Source organism: Haplochromis burtoni, unplaced genomic scaffold, assembly GCF_018398535.1.
Source record: "Haplochromis burtoni strain Fernald_Lab_line unplaced genomic scaffold, NCSU_Asbu1 Contig_15, whole genome shotgun sequence".
Taxonomy (NCBI): domain Eukaryota; kingdom Metazoa; phylum Chordata; class Actinopteri; order Cichliformes; family Cichlidae; genus Haplochromis; species Haplochromis burtoni.
This window is the reverse complement of record NW_024582376.1, coordinates 2,100,582-2,121,363: the sequence shown is the minus strand read 5'-3', so window position 1 is coordinate 2,121,363 and position 20,782 is coordinate 2,100,582. Positions and strand designations below refer to the sequence as shown.

The window sequence follows — 20,782 nt, the reverse complement described above, 5'->3', positions numbered from 1 at the left end:
CACACTGGGCATAAAATACCGACTGTTCCCCTACAGAGGCCTGGAAATCCCTCACTGATAAAGTGCAGGAAGCTCGCTCCAGTGCACGACTCAAAAAGCTCTCCTTTGAAGGTGAGGTGTAATTTTAAAAGTGTAGAAATAATAACTAGAGGTACTTTACATATATACTTGAATAAAGCCTCATGATGAAGGTGTTTCTCCGCTCCTTCCAGGTGTGAACGGACTGAGGATGCTCGGGGTCGTCCATGAGGCTGTAGTCTTCCTGTTGGAGCAGCTGTACGGCACAAGGCACTGTCGAAGCTATCGCTTCCGCTTCCACAAACCGGAGGAAACTGACGAACCTCCCATCAACCCCCACGGCTCGGCTCGTGCAGAAGTCCACCACAGGTCAGTATGGTACACACACACACCTTCTGACCGTGAAATTGTAGAGCACGTGTCAGGAAACCAGAAGTCAATCGGAGCAGAAATGGCACTTTATATAATGCACACTGTTAATAAACTGTACAGATAACTGTTTCCAGGGATGCTGCTTTGCTTATTGAGATTCTTGTTTGTTCCACCAGGAGGTCAGTATTCGACATGTTCAATTTCTTGGCCTCAAAACATCGCCAACCTCCTGAGTATAGGCCGCAGGAAGACGATGATGATGAAGTGCAGCTCAGGACTGCCAGGTGAATAAAAACTCATTTTTTGTAAAAATGATTATGCTTTATTTAAAGAAAGAAATGTAATATTACATTCATAATTCTTTCCCTTCGCAGACGTGCCTCCATGGAGCTTCCACTTGCTGTGAGATTCAAACAGCTCAAGGCCACCTCGAAGGAGACTGTGGGAGTCTACAGGTTAGATCAGTGGTGTTAAATCTGTGTCATCATTTTTATTATTATCAGCTGTTTTTCAGTGCTCAGATAAATAACAGATAGCTGCCTGTTTAATTTTGAGAGCAGTCCACTGTTATGATCCTCCCGTCAGGTCTCCTATCCATGGCCGCGGCCTCTTCTGCAAGAAAACCATCGAAGCAGGAGAAATGGTCATCGAATACTCGGGGAACGTCATTCGGTCTGTGCTCACTGACAAACGGGAGAAATACTACGATGGGAAGGTGAGGACTTGAACGATTTCCGATGATTTCGTCATTTGCTTAACTCGATTATTTATACGAACTGTCCTCTCTCTCCTCAAAGGGCATTGGCTGCTACATGTTTCGCATCGATGACTACGAGGTGGTGGATGCCACGGTGCACGGCAACGCTGCCCGCTTCATCAACCACTCCTGCGAGCCCAACTGCTACTCCCGGGTGATCACCGTGGACAGCCAGAAGCACATCGTCATCTTCGCCTCGCGCCGCATCTACTGCGGGGAAGAGCTCACCTATGACTACAAGTTCCCCATCGAAGACGCCAGCAACAAGCTGCCGTGCAACTGCGGCGCAAAGAAGTGTCGCAAGTTCCTCAACTGATGCCCGTACCTGAAGGACCTTAACGAGGACTGTTGAGCAAAAGCACCACAATGACCCGCAGCACGCGGGTTTGTGGCGATTTCATGCGTCCGGTCTATGATGGACCACAGCTGCGAGCAGGCCAGGAGCTCCGTCGGCGCCCTCAGCAGGCTCAGCAGCTGTCGGTTGCACTGTATATGCAGGAAGGGCCATTTTTTGGGAGGACGGGCCATTTGTAGAAATACCAACATATTGTGCCTCCTTATGTCTCGCTTTCATTTGGCACTCAGAGGTGAGTCAGAAAGTCATGTCAGAAAGTTCCCCCTTCATAATTTATTTATATTTTTGTTTTTATGCATTGGCCCATCCTCCTTAATTTTCTAAATGTTTTGGTCTACTTGTGCTCAGATGTGAACACAGAAGGAAAAAAAAATATCAAAGAACTTGGTTCAATTTTACACCAAAGTGCAATTTGTTGAAGGGACTTTTACTAAAGGTAAAAATTAGAAAATTGTTAGAAATTCTTTTATTTTTCATGTTGATCTAAGTGTCAGCTGTTATTGATGCACATCTCCCCGTCTGAATGTGCCCCGATGCCTTCAGAATTGTTGTGATTTTACTGGAACCTTCCCCTAATCTGACTTTTTGTTTTCCCAAAGAAGAAGAAGGAAAAAAAAGTGTGTAGGTGTGTACATTTAACACTGTAAATAGGAGCTGCTCGTGTATGGCAGCCTGATCAGAGCCGTACAGGTTGAAACACTAGGGGGAGCAGTCGCCACAGGAAGGAAGAGAGGAAATAACAAAGAAGGGAGAAAAAGATTTGTTTTTGTCAGTTTGTGTAAAGGATGATATCTGAGGTTGATACCATCTTAAAATTGACTTTCAGTCTGACAGCTTGGTAGCTACATGAAAGTGAGATGAAGCCTCTGGCCTGAGAGAGCGAGGCAGCTAGAGATTCTGGTGGACTGACAGCCGAGGGACCAGAGAAACCTACTGATGTGCTTGAGTAGACGTATTTATAATTGATTTTTCTTTATTTTTGTGGGATTGGGGCCTGTTTTCCAGACGCAGAGACGTCTGCAAGTTTGTGCATGCTGTTGTTGTTATCAAACTCGTTCGGGTAATCGTATAAGCTTGGACTTTTGAGTCACTTTCCAAATTACAGCAGCAAAGAGAACCAAACTTTTGCGCCCTTGAATTGAATTTTTCACTTGGCTTGTTTTCTTCTTGGCCTGTTGTGATAAACATACTGATAGAAAAGAGGAAAAAAAATATTTCTTTTTTATTTGTATTAAGTCTTCTAAAGTCTTGTCTCTTTGTCTTTTTATTATGGACAGGGAAATATCATGCTTGCTTTTAAAAAAAAAAATGTAAATAATGTATATTTTTCTACAAAAAAAACCTTAAAAGCACTCACTAGTGAATAGCACTTAATGATGGTATTTATATTTTTAAAAAATTGTATTTATTTTATTGCCATTTTTGTAGAAAATAGGGGTTTACAAACACTAATACTTGGTCTCTATGTTTTGTATCCCGCTGCCTTCCAGAGTTTTTTTTTTTTTTTTAATAATTGTTTTTGTTTTCTTTTTAAAATTCATACCCTGAATGTTTTCTTTGATTCCAAAGACTGATGCTGGTCTATCTATGGCTTGGTCCCCATTTAAGTTCAGTCCACCAGTAGCTCTTTTATCTATCCTGGGCCGTTTGGTCAGAGCTGACATTTTTTTATTATTTTGTTGTTGTTATTATTATTATTATTATTATTATTATTGTTATTTTAATTGTTCCAGTCCTAGCTGACAGTATGGCAGTCATGTGAACTACTATTATGCACTTGAGAGAGAGAGTTTAGATTGTTAATCCATAGCCGACTTCTCCTCTCTCCAGCCTTATTGTCTCCACACCACATCAAACCGAGGATAGAGCCCTTATGGAGGCGATTCTATCAAAGTGGTTCGGTCACTAATGAGCCAAGGGTCGATAGGCTTGCAGCCGATTGGCAATATATGAAATATTTACATGTAAAAACCCCACAAAGATTCCCGTCAGTTTAAGGCGTTATGTCCTTGCAAAGACTTTGGCTATAATGAAGAGGTGCCTTTATTTTAATGCTACTTATAGCACTCATCATATCCGACTAGAGCCATTGTATACATTAAAAGAAGCATGGTGTTGTGGTGACTGCTCTTCAATGCTCACCAGCAATCTGAGATCGTTCTTATACCTTCATCCAGTCTCCTCGTGGTTCACCTCAGTTCATAAATGCCTCTTCTCTCTTAAAAGCCTTCACGTCCTAAACAGAGTATTTAAACAGAGAGTGACTGGTTCCACTGAGCAACTGAAGCCGATTGCTCCGTTTGTCCCTTTTAAGGAATTCGTCATCGTGACTTCATTGCCGCCTTTTAAGGTTGTTAGCGGCTCGCCCCTCAACCACCCTCTCATTTGGTTTTGTAAAAGTGAAGCTAAAATGGGTTGCACTTTAGCTGTGACACAGGCACTGAACAGGTGTAGGAAAAGCTCCCAATACTGAAACCAGAAGCACAGACCGTCTCTGAGTTTGTGCAACAGGCCCTGATATTTCAAATTTATGGATTGGTGTTGATGACTCCGACAGTGGTGTTTGAGGCTCTAGCAAAGTGCACTTGACTCTGTTTTTATTTAAATTTTTTATTGTTTTACTTCAACAAAGTGAAGGCAGGGACCACACCAGCAGCCCTCTCCTTCCTGACGGTGTGGCGTGTACAAACCTCGGCTGCGCCTTTCCCACCGAGAGCCCCGACGCCTCCGGCGGCGGGCCAGCCGGGCGTACGCAGTCCTACACTGACAACCGGGCTCGCTGGGTTCTGCTGCTAAAGGTCAACGATGAATGTATATTCTTCCTCCACATCACCCAACGTGGGTGGATGTTGATGCTTTGTCAGCTATATTCGTTTAGGGTTTTTTTTGTTGCTTTTTTTTGTTTGTTTGGTTTTTGTTTGGTTTTTTTTTTGTTAAGTTGTCGTGTCAGCAACCCCTGGTAGATGTGGAAGACATGTCGATACGACCTCAAAGCCAGGGAGCAGTTTCATTTCAGCACTGGGATTAACACTGAGGCGTAAAACAGCGGGCAGTGTTTTCTGTCTGTAGGACAACAGGTTAGCTCAAACAGTTCACGCTAGCGTCGGCCGGCGCCAAGGGCTCTGTCTACGACTCTCTCTTCACGAGAGCCACTTCTGCTTTTTTCAGGGTCAGAGTGTGTTTATTGACGACAAGTCATTTATTTCACCGTTTTTAAAACGGCATAGATACAAATAAGGAAGCTGTCTGCTGTTTCTTTGGTCTTCATTTTACCACGCCACACCAGTGGCACTTCTACGTCATTATCTGTAATTATAGTATAAATACTTAACAATATTATACGGAAACATGCATAGTAATTTCTTGTACTTTAGTATCTATACAATATATGGAATGGACAGACAAACTTAGTTACAGTAGCAAAAACAGCAGATTTATAATGGTTAATAGCAATGTTTCAATGTACTCTATAATGGTTTTGTGTTACAGTACTATCCGCTGAATCTAACGTGCATCACTCTTTTGTATATTGATATCCAGTACCAGTTTTGCTGTGCCTGTGAGCGCTCCTCCGCAGCAGCAGGGAGCGTTGCAGTTCTTTTTGTTTTATTTCTGGAAAGGAACTTTTTTTTTTTTGGGGGGGGTAGTTTCTTGTTTGTTTGTTTGTTTTTTGTTGTTTTTTTTTTTAATGTGATGAGAAATGTAACTGTATTAATGTGGTTGTGAACTTCTTGAGGTCATCCATTTTTTCTGGTTGTTGTAGTGAATGTTTTTTCCTTTTTAATTTTCTTTTATTATTTTTTTAATTTAGTTTTTTTAATGTTTTAACAGGGACTCTTTAGACTGCTTACTTGATGCGGTAAAAATTAGGAGATGGGTTTGTGGAGGCTTACCAGGATTTTAAAGATACCACCAAAATGGCGTTTTTCTTTTAATTTTTTTTATTTTTTATTTGTTTTTGTTTGTTTGGGTTTTTTTGATCAGGTTTTTTTTTCACGTTGGAAACCTCTCTCGTCTCCCTGACCACCTCTTTATCTCTCTCTCCTATGAAGCTTTTGGTTGTACTTATCATGTACTGTTTTTTGTAGAAAGTCATAATGCTGATGTTGAAAACATTTAATTTATTTATTTCGTGCAACATCCACCCTGAATTGTTCTTTTACAAATCAAGGTTTTGGAGAGGTCAGACAAGTACTTAAACCTGTATTTGTAATTTTTCTGATTGTTTCACATGTATAGACGTTATCAGCCTAGGGTGGGTTGCGGTGTCGCAGTAGGACGTGGAAAAGAGGGATCACGAACGGGCTAGTTTGTTTCGCCTTGATTATCTGCCGTTGTCTTATCATTTTCTTCCCGCTCTCTGTAATAACGGTATTCACAGCAGTCATATTTTCTCCCATAAAACAGGCGATCTTTCTTTGTACACATCAACGAAATGAAGGAAAACCACCACCGTGAAAATAAACCACAAACTACTTGGTTGAATGTATAATTTGGAAACAAAGTTGTACATAAGTGTAAAAAGAAAAGTTTCTAATCATGTTTATTTTCTATGCACTTTTTTATTTAAGTGATAGTTTAAATAATAAACATGTCTCCTTTACTCCCCTGTCTCTCGCCTCATTTACTCAAATGTGATTTGTAACGGATTGCACACTCTGGCTTTTATATACACTTTTCAGATCTCAATGGGGGGAAAAATCAGGTCTTTGCGCTGATATGGACTGGGTAATGTGTTAGGAACAAAAAGGATGCCACATTGTTTGATGGAAATGAAAATGATCAGTCCACAGAGGGCTGAAATCAAACACCCCGATAATCAAAGTGATTTTGTTCATTCTGCTGAGATTTAATTGCAGCAATTCAAAATGCTAATCAGTATTTTGTATGACCCCAGTGCGCTTTTATGCATGCCTGACAACATCAGGGCATGCTCCTAATGAGACGACATCACTGAGGTCTTGGAATTCTGAGACTGAAACAATGTCCCAAAGGTGTTGTGATGGATTAAGTCACTCAATGGTATCAATTCCTTGATTTTCCATGGATTGACTGCATACTCTCGCCACATGGTGGTGGGCATAGTTGTGCACCAGGGAGTGGGTCCTGTACAAAGTCGGACAATGTGTCCAAAGATTTCATCCTGATATCTAATGGCAGTCAGGATGCTATTGCCTGTAGAAGTCTGTGTGTCGTTGCATTGATATGCCTACCCGGACCTTCATGTTCAGCACCACCAAACTGATAGTGCTGAACAATGGTACAGGCAACTTAATATTCTCCACAGCTTCTTCAGACCCTTGCTGTCCCATGAGCACAGATTGAACCTGCTCTCATCTGTGTAAAGCACAGGGTGCTAATGATTGGCTTGCTAATTCTGGTATTCAATGGCAAATGGCAGCCAGGCAGTGCCTGTGTGAGCACAGGCTGCACTAGAGGCTCTCAGGTCACATGAAGTCCAATTCTGATTGTTCGGTCAGATGTTCACACCAGTGGCTTGTTGAAGGCACTCTGGCAGTGCTCATCTGGTTCCTCCTGCAGAGGAGCAGATACTGGTCCAACTGATGGGTTGAAGGCCTTCTATGGCCCTGTCCATCTCCCCTAGAGTAACTCTCTGTTTCCTGTCATCTCCACCATGCTTCTGAGACTGTGCTGGGAGACACAGCCTATTGGCAAAGGCACATATTGATATGCCATCCTTGAGGACTACCTGTGCAACTTCTACAGGGTCCAGGTATCCCCTCGTGCTACTACTAGTCACAGTGACTCTAGCCAAATACAAAAGTTGTAAAAGGACAATCATGAAAAATGTCAGTGGCCTCCAGCTGGAAAATCATTCCTGTTTTGGGGGTTGTCTCATTGCTGCCCCTCTAGTGCACCTGTTGTTAATTCCATTGACACCAAAGCAGCTGAAACTGATTAATAACCTCCACGGCTATTTAACTGACCAAATCAATATTCCAGAAATTTAACTGACTTGATGTAATAGTCTGATTAAATAGTGTTCGTTTCAGTTTGTTTGAGGAGTGTCAATACAAAAGTGCTGAATGACTAATACTAGCCTACTTTATTCTCCTACAGTGAACATCAAGCTTGAATAATTTTGTACCTTCTGTGAGGTACCTAATTTTTCAGAGCAGACCTTTTAAAAAGTCCACCCACAGATCAGTAATCCCAAAGTGATTCAGTTTACTCCAATGTAACTTTGAGAATCTGCTTTGAACCACAGCAAATGCTTCATTGGTATAACTGCTGTTTACTAAAAAGGGTAACAAGCATCTATTTTGACCTCAAACTCAGAGTGAATTTGTGATCTTCCACTTTGAGCTCATCAGTGTATTTATTTTATAAGGATGAACCAGATTGTTAATTTGGGCATTCCCAAAGGGTTTCTTAGCCCTCTAATGCAGGAGTGTCAAGCATACAGGGGCCAGAATTCCAGGGCAAAGTCTCCCAAGGCTCATAAAATCTGAAGTAAATGGATTGATTCTTATTTTGAGCTATTCTACTCTATCTTAGCACTCTTTACAACGCGCCCCATTCACCAAGTCATACAAGCACTTTTTTCTAACATACACATTCATGCTCTGATAAATGGATCGGAGAGCAACTTCAGGTATGTTTCTTGGCCATTACTATAGAAATTTCAGGGTGTTTTGTTTTTTCTTTTAGCTTTATATTAATAAAAAATCTTTTGTTTTAGAATTACAAGGCAGTCTGGGCAACGAGCTGCTGAAACTTTTCTTCAATGGAAACACCTTTTCTTACAATTTAAGCCCAAAGAGTCACACAAGAGTTTGACATCTCTGCTCGAGATGGTTTATTTTGAGTGTGTCCCTTTGAACCTCATATTGAGAGTTCCAGTGAACATTTGGACTTTGTCTCATCATCTGCTTAATTTGTCCTGAAACAACAAGGAAGCCATGAAACAGGTCCTCAGTCAATAGTCCAGGGTGCCCTCGGCCTCTCGGCCTGGGGCTCGGTCACTCAGGCACGGCTGGCTGCCGGCGGAGCTCACGGGCGCGTCACTGCAACTCCCCCTGGCTTCTGCTCCGCGGCTGCTGAGTGAGCCCTCATCTGGGACTCTCCTCAGCTCTTTCTGGGACAGTGGCGCGGCTGCCCCTCTGTTGGTCTTCCTTGGTCTCTTGTGTTCTGGGGGCCTCTGGATGTCTGGAGTTTTGATCTCCTCCATACCTGCTTCATGCCCTGGAGGACGGGGCTGTGGCCCCCCCACACCCTCTAGCAGATCATTACATGAAGGAACCTTTTAAAAACAAGCGCGTCCATGCTCACAGGTGTACACACGGGTGCTCACACACACAAACTACACCCTTTTTGGCTCCTACCTCAAAGCACACTGTGCGCTGTCGATATTATGTGCTGCACAATAATGTTTAATATTTAGTATTTACTGTTATATTCCCATAGATCATCGTGATGTTGTTTATTGTATTGCTCTCCTTTTCTTCTGCTTGTTTTCTTTTTTCTTTCTCAACAGGTGATCCAGGTGATTGATATATGTATTTTTTTTTTGTCTGCTTATTTAGTTGGTTTTTGTTTTTTTGCCCTTTATCCCCGTCCCTCTTCTCCGCTGTTTTTTCCCCCTCTTCCTTTCTCCCTTTTCTTTTCCTCATTCAAGTCTGTCAAATACTTATGGACATTATAGGTGTTACTTTAGTCCACTGTCTCATTCAGCTATGGGCATTAGAGCTAGAAAAAAAACAGAAGAAGAAGAAGAAGAAAAGCTGCAATGACATCATTAAAATTAGAGGCTGCGCTCATGTTTCGATAATTGACCAATTGTTTGTTTGTTTTTGCTTAATTTATCTGTCATTTTAAACAGTGTGACTGTGACACATTTAACCCCAAACTAAAACTGTCCAACACCTTCACACTCTTACTGAAACTTCACCAGGACTCACTGAAAGCTACATTTGTCAGGTGGTCCAAATTAGGAGCAAATCCTCCGAGCAGCAGTTTATGGATTCTTACAGGAAATCGCTGTAGCAGACCCAGAATGTGCTGAATCTGGCGCTGCTAATTAAATACATGTCCCAACTTCAGTTGCAGCTCCGCAGGAGCCGCTTAAACTCCTCTTCCTCCTCAGCAGTTCCTTTGAATTTGAGTCACCCTGATGACTCAAATTCAAAGGAACTGCTGACCACCCCTCCTCACCATCTTCCCATAAAGACCCATGTGTTTTTGTTCTCGTGCTTGTTACAGCAAAATGCTTTGGAGGGTGTGCTTTCTCTGTGCTAACATAAGAGGTAACCACCATGATGATAAACAATAAAATATTGATACGTTAATAATAAATAAAAAGAATTACACGAATCCCATTTTTACTTGTTTTCATTCGTCCTTTTCTTTGTTACTGCTGTGTTGATTTGCACTAGTTTTTGTGGGAAATGTGTTACGGCTTAAAGAAAGTACACTTTCCAAAGCGCTAAAGTGGAACGGTGTTATAGTGGTTAACGCTGTGACCTCACAGCAAGTTTGAACCCTGGCCTTTCTGAGTGGAGTCCTCCCTGAGCCTGCCAACTGTGAGGTTCCTCCCACAGTCCACAGATGAACATGTTGGTTTAATTGGTGATTCTAAATTGGCTGTGGATGAGGGTTAAATGAGGGGCTTGAAGTATATAGGGTAAAGTATGAATGTATGCCTAAATGTGACTTATATAAGGCACTTTGAGTGGTCAATATAATGAACAGATGACCAATAACACATGACATTACATGGCATCATTGTTTATTTAGCAAAAATGCAGAAGCAGAAATACTGAGTACACCCTGTGATTCAATAGCTTGTAGAACCACATTTGGCAGTAATAACTTGAAGTAATCATTTTCTGTGTGACTTTATCAGTCTCTTACATAGTTGTGGAGGAATTTTGGCCCACTCTTGAGGTTTGTCACATTCATTTAAGCACAGCTCTCTTTTAAGATCCCATCACAACATTTCAGTTGCGTTGAGCTCTGGACTTTGCAGCAGCTTGATTCTTGTAGATTTGCTGCTGGGATCATGTGAAGGACCTAATTTCAGCCAAGCTTTATCTGTCAGACAGAGGAGTTCAAACCCAAACCCTCTCCCCTCCACCCCAAACACCTCATACCAACTGCTTGACATATCAGGTGTTTGGTTTTCTCCAACTCAAGGGTTGTGCATTATGGCTAAACATTTTCACTACTCTCTCCTCTGTCCAAAGGACATTGTCCCAAAAGTCTTTTGGTTTGTAGTTTTGCAAACCAAAGGACTTTAACATTTAACATGAGCCCTGTCGAGTCTGAGCTGTATAGCCTGCTATTTACCCTCTTAGTTGTAATCTGATGTGTTTGATATTTCCACATTGTTTCTGCATTTTGGCTTTGGTTTTGTTAAAGAAACTATGACAGGTTTTGGACTTGGTAGCTGGGGACTGGCCCACCAGGGCCTGGCCACTGCTCAGCACACAATCGACCCCCACAGTGCCTCCTGTGGGTGGTGGGTCTGCAGAAGGTTGGGCCTATGTCCCTTTTTCGTGCTGTGCCCGGCTGGGCCCCATGGACTAAGGCTCGGCCCCCAGACACTCATCCTCGGGCACCCTCCCCGGCCCTGGCTTCGGGGCGAGGCCCTGGTAACCCTATCCCAGGCAGGGTGAACTGTTCCCTTGGTGTTCTACTCATAGAACACCAAGTCTTCTGAATCGCTCATTGTCTGGTACCTGACCCAGGACCAGTTTTCCGGGGGACCAGAAGCCCCCCGGAAAACATAGCCCCTGGGATCCCTGGGAGACACAAACCCCTCCACCAGGATAAAGTAGGGATTTGCGGAGGCGCGTTTGGTGTTGCCCCAGACAAGCTGGAATAGGTGGGTGGGGAGAGAGAGGTCTGGGTGTCTCTGCTTAGGCTGCTGCCCCCGTAACCTGGTCATGTGAGACTGTATATAACTACTTTTGAATTTATGTGCAACTTTTACTGCATTCTATCAAATAGTTTTTCAGGTATTTCACATGGACCAAAATGTTGACCCTCAAAGCGACACCACCATTCCTCTGCAAATGCAAAAGATCAAATACACCATTTATACCTATATATTCACTTTGCTCGATGTGGAAGCTAACTGCACGTTGCTGAAAGGCTTCACTCTGTTTTCTCCACATAGATTCAGAGTGCTGTGGTCTCAAACTCTACCATGTCCAGTTCTGGCACAGGCTGAGTCCTTTTGGGGTCAGTGCTGCATGAAAACCGTGAAACATGTTGTTTTTACCCCTCTGGAAGCTGCAAAAAGTAACCAGCTCAAATTCTGCCTCCTTTTGCCAAAAGCATATTAAGACCTCTTCCCTTATCAACTAAACGCTACCAGCAAAGGATTACATGGGAAAAGAGGATTACTGTCAGAGTCTTGCTTGAGTGGAGGCCTGATATTAGAAGATGCTATCTGGATGGAGAAAATTACTTCACCTTGGAAGCAGATAATCACAGAGGAGGGAGACGAAAATCCGTGTATGTGTGCGTGCCCATCTGACTTCCTTGCATCACATTACACGTCCGTGTTTGCCTTTCTTTGAGGCTCTGTCTTTGTAGGCAGCAGCGTTGTTGTATAACGAAGCTTGAGGACAGCTTAGGTTCAGCTGCAGCAATGCATTCTGGGGACATTTGCTTCTTTTGACTGCAGCCCCTCTGAACTTTCTGTGGTTTTGCCTTGGAGAGTTTCCCCCAACACTGTTATGCAACATTCTAAACACTCCTCCGTTCATCACTCCCCTCACGCTGGTTTTGTCACTTGTTTTTCAGCTCCATTTTTCTCTTATTTGTGCTGGACTAACATCACATATTTTCCTCTGCATGTCTCCTCCACCCACGGCTCCTCCTCTCACACACACACACACACCCACCCACCGCAGTTTCTAATTGGGCTTCATTACCATTTCCTTTCAGTTTTTCCCAGCAGGACTCTCTGATCAGGAGGAACAGCTTTCACTGGTCACACATATACGAACATCACCGTCGTCGTCATCATCATCCTCATCAGAAGCAGCAGAACTTCAAGACTTCAGTGCATCATCTGGTAAAGTTTTGAATCTTTCCTACAATTAAACAATGAAAGCTGCTTATCAGTGCTTTCATTTCACAGCAAAAAGCTCTTTTTCTCCACATATTGCGTCGTGTACTGCGCAGCTATAACTATGAGAGAGAATTACACAGTAAAAATGCTCAAGTATCAAAAGAAGAAGTACACAGCTGCTACACAGTAGAATATAACACAGTTTTTATGTTGCTGTGTTTACAGTACTAGATTATTATCACAGAAAGGAGGTTTTCTTTATGCCTCAGCTTTATTTATTAAATCATCACAGACTGAATCTGGAGCTGTCTGACACTGTAGTACAGTAAAAATAAAACTATGACAATAACAATGGCAACATGCTGAATGAGTATAAATTAAATAACTAGAATTTGTGTCTACTGTCTCTACCTAGTTACAGTACTTCCCACTACGAGAGAGTCATAATAAAGCAGGCAGCTTTGCCTTTAACAGCCTGATACTGAGTTACAGTAAATGTGGATAACATCATCAAACTCCAGCTGGCCTGAAGGCAACGTGCCAGACTTTTTACCGAATGGCTGTGGTGCTGCAATAAAACCATTAAACTGCTCTGAAATGTTCATCTGAACCACCCAGGTAGCAAAACTTAAGTTTCCATCAGAGCTTCAGAGCAGTGAAGTGGATTGGATGGAAAAAAATGCTGATTGGATTTAAAAAAGTACAAAAACAAAGCGGTTACAGTGCTGCTTTGGATAGTGTCTGCATGAAAAAAGGAAAAGATGGTAAGTCAGAGGACTGAGCGATCCTCTCCAGTGAACCTTGTGGTTCACATATTAGTGGCCTATAAACAGCAGATTGAGTTTTTCGTGCTTTTATTGAAACCATAAATGTTTCTAATCATCTGAGGGCTACTGAGGAGTGGCTGCAGACATCTGCTCAGACTCTCCAGTATTTGTTCTCATGTCTGCTCTCTATTTCTGCCAAGAATGCAGAAATGTAACTCATGTAACTCAGTATCCCTCCTCCTCCTCCTCCTTTTTTTTTAATTTTTTTATTTTTTTACAGTTTCTCTCTCTTGACTTTCTGCTTTTATCCCCCCTCGTCCTTCTTTCTGCCCTCTTCTCTCTGTTCCTGCAGCTGTTGTGGAGGTAACTTCCCATTAGGAGACCAACAAGACCCGACTTTTCTCATTATTGTCACACACCGCAAACTGCAGGTTTTCATTACTAAACCTGCTTTCAGACAGCTGTTAGCTTTCCTCCTCCTCCTGCTCTCAGGCAGAGGATCCAACAGTGCAGCTTTTTATCTCCTCTTCTTCTTTGATTGGATCCTGGATGAGAGAAAACCTGGCAGGAAAAGAAAGATAAAGCCTTTGAAGTGCTGCAGGACAAATATATATTTTTTAAAAACATTCCACACTTTATACAGAGTAGTTAGCAGAGATTAGCACTTTGATAACCTGAGTGTCTGGGCAGAGTCGTCTGAGGGCCGAGGCCGCTTGTGTTCAGGGACGGGCAGGAAGCAGAGGGAGAGAAAGAGAGAATTTGAGTGTTAGGTGTGACTGTAAGTTGTTTCTGAGTAGGCCAGCTGGTATTCAGCGTGTCAACAAACTTTTATATGAAACATCTGTTTAGAATATTAGTGTTTTGATTTGTAGAGCTCACTAATCTTTGCTAAACGAGTAGTTGAAGATGTTTTTTTCCACCTCCTGAGCGGGAAATTGTCTATGATGCCCATCATATCGCAGCCTGTGTCATACAAACGACCTGTTTAGAAATGGCTGTTATGTAAATGCAAAGAGTCAAAGAGTTAAAATGACTTCCCTCTGGTCCGGTCTAATCTCCCTGCACCCTGCATGCTCATGTGGCTTTTTTGCACCGTATACATAAACATGCTCAATTAAGTGTTTTAATATTTTGTTATACAGCTGTGACTTTGTTTTCTGTCGTACATATGGGAACAAAAAAAATGTACTTTCTGATCAAACATGATATTTAGTTTGTTTGATAATCAGGTCCAACAAATCCCAAAGGGATTATTTTTATGATTGGAGCGCTGCCCGAAGCGAATTCAGTGAACCCCTCACCATCTTTACTCTAAATCTAAAACGCTGACATGTTGTCCATAAATCAAACTGTGAGGTGGTGAGTGGCAAAATATTATACTTTTTAACAAAAGCCTCTGTTTTGCATTATTGTTTATAATATTCAAGGTCATTACATTATATTGTTATTGAAGAAGATAGGGTGAAATAAGTTTGGAGCATGTAAATCACGTGTTCTATAGAGATATTCATGGAAACCTGATGTCTTTTACTTTTACTCTGTTTACAATTTGTTTTGTTGTTATTTGAGTTTTGTGACTGATATAAAACTGTCAATCAATCAGTTAGGTTGAGTTTTAAACGAGAGCTTCCACTCCGTAGAGGATGAGACTGTTTGAATCTACTTGACATATTTCTGTAAGTCTCTGTCAGAGCCTGTCTGACGAAAAAACTAATACATTTTTACTGTAAGGGCATAAATCGTGTGTAAATCACCCATTTGGTGTTTATGTATGCTGCAGTTTCCAGAAATTACATGCGCTCTTCATCCCTCTGTTATTTTCATAATGTTTTGTTTTATTTTAGTGGGAGTTGTGGTTTTCTTTTGTTTAGTCAGGTCAATATTTCCCATTGTCTGTAATGCAGTGTTGCTCGTGCACAGATCTGTTTGTGCTTGTTCATCTGTTTTTTTTTCCATTTCTCGTTTTCTCTCAGCCTTGAGACTGCAATGACCTCACTCAGACTCTTGTCCCTGTTCCCCTCCCTCCTCGTCCTACAAGTCCATCTTTCCAACCAGTTAGAGGACAATAAGATCCCCCCCAGTCTGTGTACTGGCCACCCTGGTATCCCAGGCTCTCCTGGGGTTCATGGCAGTCCTGGTCAGCCAGGGAGAGATGGGAGGGATGGGAGGGATGCTGCTCCTGGGGAAAAGGGGGAGAGAGGGGAGAGAGGGGCCCCAGGTACGTACTTATATGGATTTGTTTGTGAGCATGTGATAAATCGGTGCAGGATTCTCATATTTGTGCACCTCCTCCTCCTCTCCAGGTGAGACAGGAGTGCGAGGCCTGACTGGAGACAGGGGTGACCCTGGAGAAAAGGGGGAAAGGGGGCAGCCGGGCGAGTGTGCAGTGGCTCCTAAATCCGCCTTCAGTGTCAAACTCTCTCAGGGCCAAACCTCGCCCCTGAATGTGGGCGACGCAGTCCGCTTTGACACCATCCTGATCAATGAACAGGGCGACTACAACTCAGAGACGGGACGCTTCACTTGCAAAGTCCCTGGAGTCTACTACTTTGCCGTCCACGCCACGGTGTACCGCGCCAGCCTGCAGTTCGACCTGATGAAGAACGGACACGCTGTGGCTTCTTATTTTCAGTTTTATGGCAACTGGCCCAAACCAGCATCTCTTTCAGGCGGCTCCCTGCTTCACCTCATCCCCGGCGATCAGGTGTGGGTGCAGATGGCTCTCTCAGAGTACAATGGATTTTACTCCAGCACCAAGACAGACAGCAGCTTCACCGGCTTCTTGGTGTACTCGGACTGGAAAAACTCTGCTGTGTTTGCCTGACATGTGCCGCTTTTATTTCCTTACTGAGACATTCTGGACAGACAAGTGAATCATCCGTGACACGATACAGCTGTATTTGTGTAATAAATAAAGAACACACCAGGCAATGTAACCCGAATAGCACATGGTGTACTGAGGCGCACACAATGAACGGTACAGTTTACTCTGTGTCTGTTCTGCACTTTCAGCTTTTAAACTGCTGACAGTTAATTCTTCTAACAGATGTCAGGCCACAAATTCTCAAACAGCCTTTATGCCACTGTTCTATTGCATTTTGTTTTAGTGTCTACAGCTCTAACGCGAGACATTAATACATTTTTAGACTTTTGAAAACACACTAGACTGAAGTATGTCTCTGGCCATGAATGAAAGTGGATCAGGCATTAGGCTGGAGCTGCACAGTTAACTCCAAACAGGAAAGTCGAGACTCTTTCTGATAACATCCCTGCCTGATTTTAAGAGGGAAAAGAACTCAAATACTTCACTGAAGACAAAGTGCAAATGGAAAACAGTAAAACTACCCCTGATACTGCTATTTAAAAAAAGCAATGCATGAGAATGATTTGAAAAATATACTCTTATAAATGTGTTAAAAGCCCTCGTTCTGCTGTGGATGTAATCTAGTGTAAGATAATAGGGCTAGTAATAATTATAAATGAATGGAAAATCTGGAACCTGTTTTAACTACTTTATTTACAGTCTATTCCCTCATTAATAGTTGCAAATAAATGTATGAGGTTGTGGGATGTTTCAAGAAGGTCAAAAATACAAAATAAAAGTTTTTTGGGTTTAGTATTCTTAACACAAGTAAACACAAAATGCTGTTTGAAAACGAAGATGTTTATTATAAAGAGGGGAAAAAATTCAGACCATCATGGCCATGCGTGAAAAAGTGATTGCCCCCTAAACCTAATGACTGGTTGGGCCACTCTTAGCAGCAACAACTGCAATCAAGCATTTGTCATAGCTGGCAGTGAGTGTTTTTCAGCGCTGTGCATTTTGAGCCACTCATCTTTGTAGAGTTATGGTCATACAGCCACTTTAGAAGGTTTTCGAGCATTAACCGCATTTTTAAGGTCATGCCACAGCATCTCAGTTGGATTCAGGTCAGGACTTTGACTAGGCCACAAGTCAAAGTTTTCATTTTGATTTTCATAAGCCATTCAGAGGTGAACTTGCTGGTGTGTTTTGAATCAATGTCCTGCTGCAGAACTCAAGTGCGCTTCAGTTTGAGGTCAGGAACAGACAGCTGGACACTCTCCATCAGGGTGTTTTGGTAGACAGCAGAATTTATGGTTGCATTTACCACAGCAAGTCTTCCAGGTGCTGAGGCAGCAAAACAGCTGCAGAACATCACACTGACACCACCATATTTTACTGTTGGTATGATGTTCGTTTTATACCAGATGTAATGGGACACAAACCTTCCAAAAAGTTACAATTTTGTCTTCCACAGAGTATTTTCCCAAACATCTGAAGGGATAATCAAGATGTTTTCTAGCAAAACTGAGATGAGCCTTTATCTTCCTTCAGCGTTGGAAATCTGCCCAGTCTCTTTCTCATAGTGGAGTCATGAACACTGACTATAACTGAGGCAAGTGAGGCCTGCAATCCTTCAAATGTTGATCTGGGGTCTTTTGTGACCTCTTGGATGAGTCGTTGCTGTGCTCTCAGTGTAATTTTGGTCGGCCTGCCACTCCTGGGAGGCTCTGACTGTGGTTTGCTGGAGTCTCACAGCTTTAAAAATGACTTTACAACCCTTTCAGACTGAGAGATCGCAGTTACTTTGTTTCTCATTTGTTCGCAAATTTCCTTGAATCACAGCATGGCGTCTGGCTTTTGAGAATCTTGAAGTCTACTTCATTTCGTCAGGCAGGTCCTATTTAAGCAATTTCTTGTTTAAGAGAAGGTGTGGCAGGTGTGGCAGGATGTGGCTATAGAAATTGAACATAACTTTCCAAAGATGTGATACATACCACTTCATTTAGAAACTACATTTTGGGTTTACTTGTGTTGTCTTTGTCTAATATTTAAATGTGTTTGATGATCTGATACATTTAAGGGTGACAAACATACAAAAAAAAGGAAATCAGGAAGGGGGCAAACACTTTTTTTCACACGACTGTATATTTAAATTTAATGCATTTAATGTAACATCTTAATCTGAAAAGTAAAAACCAAATGTACTGAAGTCAAATTGTAGTGTTTCTGTAGTGTAAAGTTGCATAAAGTGCTTTCACATGGCATTTCTATGAATAATGCCCAAGTCCTTTGCTTTAATTCCCAAAGGTAGAAAACTGCTAAAGTAAATACCCAAATGAAAAAGGCTGGAAAATATTCATTTTCCACTGGATTCATGCTAGGTACCTCTGCCTAATGAGTTCACCAAACGCTCTAAGTACCCTGACAGATACACTACGAGCTGGTTGATGTTAGTCAGCATCTCTCTCTCCTCCCAACAATAATCGTGGGTGTGAATTAATCTCACGGTTTACTCAGATGAGCCGCTCCCTCTGTTTCTTGAGATCTGGGGCTGAACTGTTTATTTTCTCGAATAAACTCCGACAAGACCAGAGCGCGAGAAAGCCTTGTTAGATACACTCAGACATGATGAAATGCTATTCTCTTATTTCTCTGTCAAACCCCTGTACAATATTAAGCTCCAGATGGGTCCTTCTAACTATTCCCGCTCGGGGAGGGAGAAGGATGCAATGAGTTAATAAGTTTTCCCTTGGCGTACGTCAGTTATTTCCATTAGTTCACAGCCTTCATCGCTATGTTGAGGCTTAGAATTGAGGGTAAAGCAGACAGTGACATCACTTACTAAAATACAGACTGGGCACTTCAGAAAAAGAAGATGAGAGTATGACATTTGGATTAAGATGTAGCTGCAGATAAAGAAGCTACAAATCAAAGCACCCAAGAAGAAAGAAAAGATCTAAAATTAATTTTTGTCTGATTTTATTTGTTCATTGAAGTAAGGTCATGATTTACTCTTCCTCATCAGTAGAAGCAGGACTGAATACACGTGTAGGAGGGAGGTGTAAAAGCAAAGAAGAGTAGAGGTAGGGAAGGTGGATGAGTTTAAATACCTGGTTTCAACCATTCAAAGCAATGACAGAGCACAGGAGAGGTAAAGAAGAGAGTGCAGGCAGGATGGAGCAGGTGGAGACTAGAGTCACAAGTAATTTGTAACAGAGAAATAGCAGCAAGAGTAAAAGAGAAGGTTTACAAGATGGTGCATGATTTGGAGATGGTGGCACTAACAAAAAGACAGGAGACTGAGAAGGAGGTGGCAGAGCTGAAGATGTGACCACAACACACAGAGTGCAGGGACAGCTCAAGTGTAACAATTTGGAGACAATTAGAGAGGCAAGACTGAGATGGTTTGGACATGTGGAAAAAAGAGATAGCAGATGTATTGGACAAAGGATGTTGAAGATGGAGCTACTTGGCAGGAGGAAAAGAAAAGGACAGAAGAGGATGTTGCATCTGCTGTGGCAACCCCTAAAGAGAGCAGCTGAAAAAAGAAGAAGAAGAAAAAGAAGAAACGAGTAACACGATTTTAGATTATATTATGCTACACTTTCAGCTTTGTCTTCTTACCCTCTTGTGTCCTATTCCCCTGATTACCCCCATGTGTATTTATAGCCCTGCCATTCTTTTGCTCAAAGCTGCATATTTTGTCTAGAGCTGATGGAAACACTTCATCCAGCAGGGGGCAGTGTTGCACCGCTATTCAGCACCACTGCCTGCAAACTTCATAGTGTTGTTACTTCACAGTGTCTGGGCAGGACTCATGATTTCAGCCAGCAGTATTGACACTCCTGAGGTGCCTTTATGATGCGTTCAATAGAAGCTGCTGATGTTAAAATAGATCCACGCTGCACAGGAATGAACATTTTATTAGTTCAGTTTGTGACCCAGTAGCTACTCTCCATCATGTCACAAAGGGACTCCCTTAGTTACTAAACATTTCTTCTCATTTTAACAGAATGCACACTTGACAAGCTAGACAAGAGAAACAAGATACTTTATTTCCTGCTCCTGAAACACAAAAACACAATTAGAAACAATGAAATATTTTAAAATTGTAAACATCAGATTATTTAAGACAAAAACACTTGCATGCATGCATACAAATGTATCTATATTGATAGACGGGATCTATATTAGAGTAACTGTTATCATAAAACAAACCCACATCTGTGAAGCAGCTCAGACGTACTTTAGACAGATCAATACGTGAACCTCGCCGATTCACTCTGTGCTCTTCTCTGTTCATTATGAATGTATGAAAGCTGGTGTAACATTAGGACTCACTGTGAAAATGTGTGAGTACTAAATGGAGTTTTGAACTGGCTGCATGTCAGCATGTAGGCTGAATGATGACTCAACCGCCAGGAGAACTTCATATTTTCACCTGATAACATCCAGGAGTTTAATCAGAATCAGAATCAGAATACTTTATTAATCCCGAAGGAAATTAGGATGCAATTTATGAGTTTAAATTGCACCGATGCTTCTCAAAAGTCTCCTGTCATGCTTCCTGTCATGGTGCAGTCTGTCTACCTTGTAAAGACATTTAGAATTTAAATCGTGTTGTAGAGATTTTCAACTGTAACTGTAGGGGTGAACCAGTGTT

General features: G+C 42.1%; 2 protein-coding genes across 5 annotated transcripts in view; both read left to right on the top strand.

Annotated features, from left to right (window-relative positions):
• kmt2a (lysine (K)-specific methyltransferase 2A) overlaps positions 1 to 6,105 on the top strand; it is a 41,436-nt gene extending 35,331 nt beyond the window's left edge. For all 4 annotated transcript variants that reach the window (XM_014330316.2, XM_014330313.2, XM_014330320.2 and 1 more), the window contains exons 29-34: positions 37 to 111; positions 213 to 387; positions 567 to 674; positions 765 to 845; positions 976 to 1,105; positions 1,188 to 6,105. In XM_014330316.2, the coding sequence (XP_014185802.1) occupies positions 37 to 111; positions 213 to 387; positions 567 to 674; positions 765 to 845; positions 976 to 1,105; positions 1,188 to 1,463 (845 nt within the window). In that variant the 3' untranslated portion in view covers positions 1,464 to 6,105. The remainder of the gene's footprint in view (positions 1 to 36; positions 112 to 212; positions 388 to 566; positions 675 to 764; positions 846 to 975; positions 1,106 to 1,187) is intronic.
• A 6,137-nt stretch (positions 6,106 to 12,242) lies between these two features.
• Positions 12,243 to 18,328, top strand: c1qtnf5 (C1q and TNF related 5). Its single transcript, XM_005915869.3, has 3 exons — positions 12,243 to 12,549; positions 15,287 to 15,531; positions 15,617 to 18,328. Exons 2-3 carry the CDS (start codon positions 15,300 to 15,302, stop codon positions 16,135 to 16,137), a joined length of 753 nt encoding a protein of 250 aa, XP_005915931.1. The 5' UTR covers positions 12,243 to 12,549; positions 15,287 to 15,299; the 3' UTR covers positions 16,138 to 18,328.
• The last annotated feature ends 2,454 nt before the right edge of the window (positions 18,329 to 20,782 follow it).

Excerpts from the sequence above, each read along its gene's own strand:
- c1qtnf5 (XM_005915869.3), top strand. The coding sequence starts at position 15,300 with ATGACCTCACTCAGACTCTTGTCCCTGTTCCCCTCCCTCCTCGTCCTA. Across the intron at positions 15,532-15,616 it reads AGGGGAGAGAGGGGCCCCAG|GTGAGACAGGAGTGCGAGGC; the intron begins GTACGTACTTAT and ends CCTCCTCTCCAG.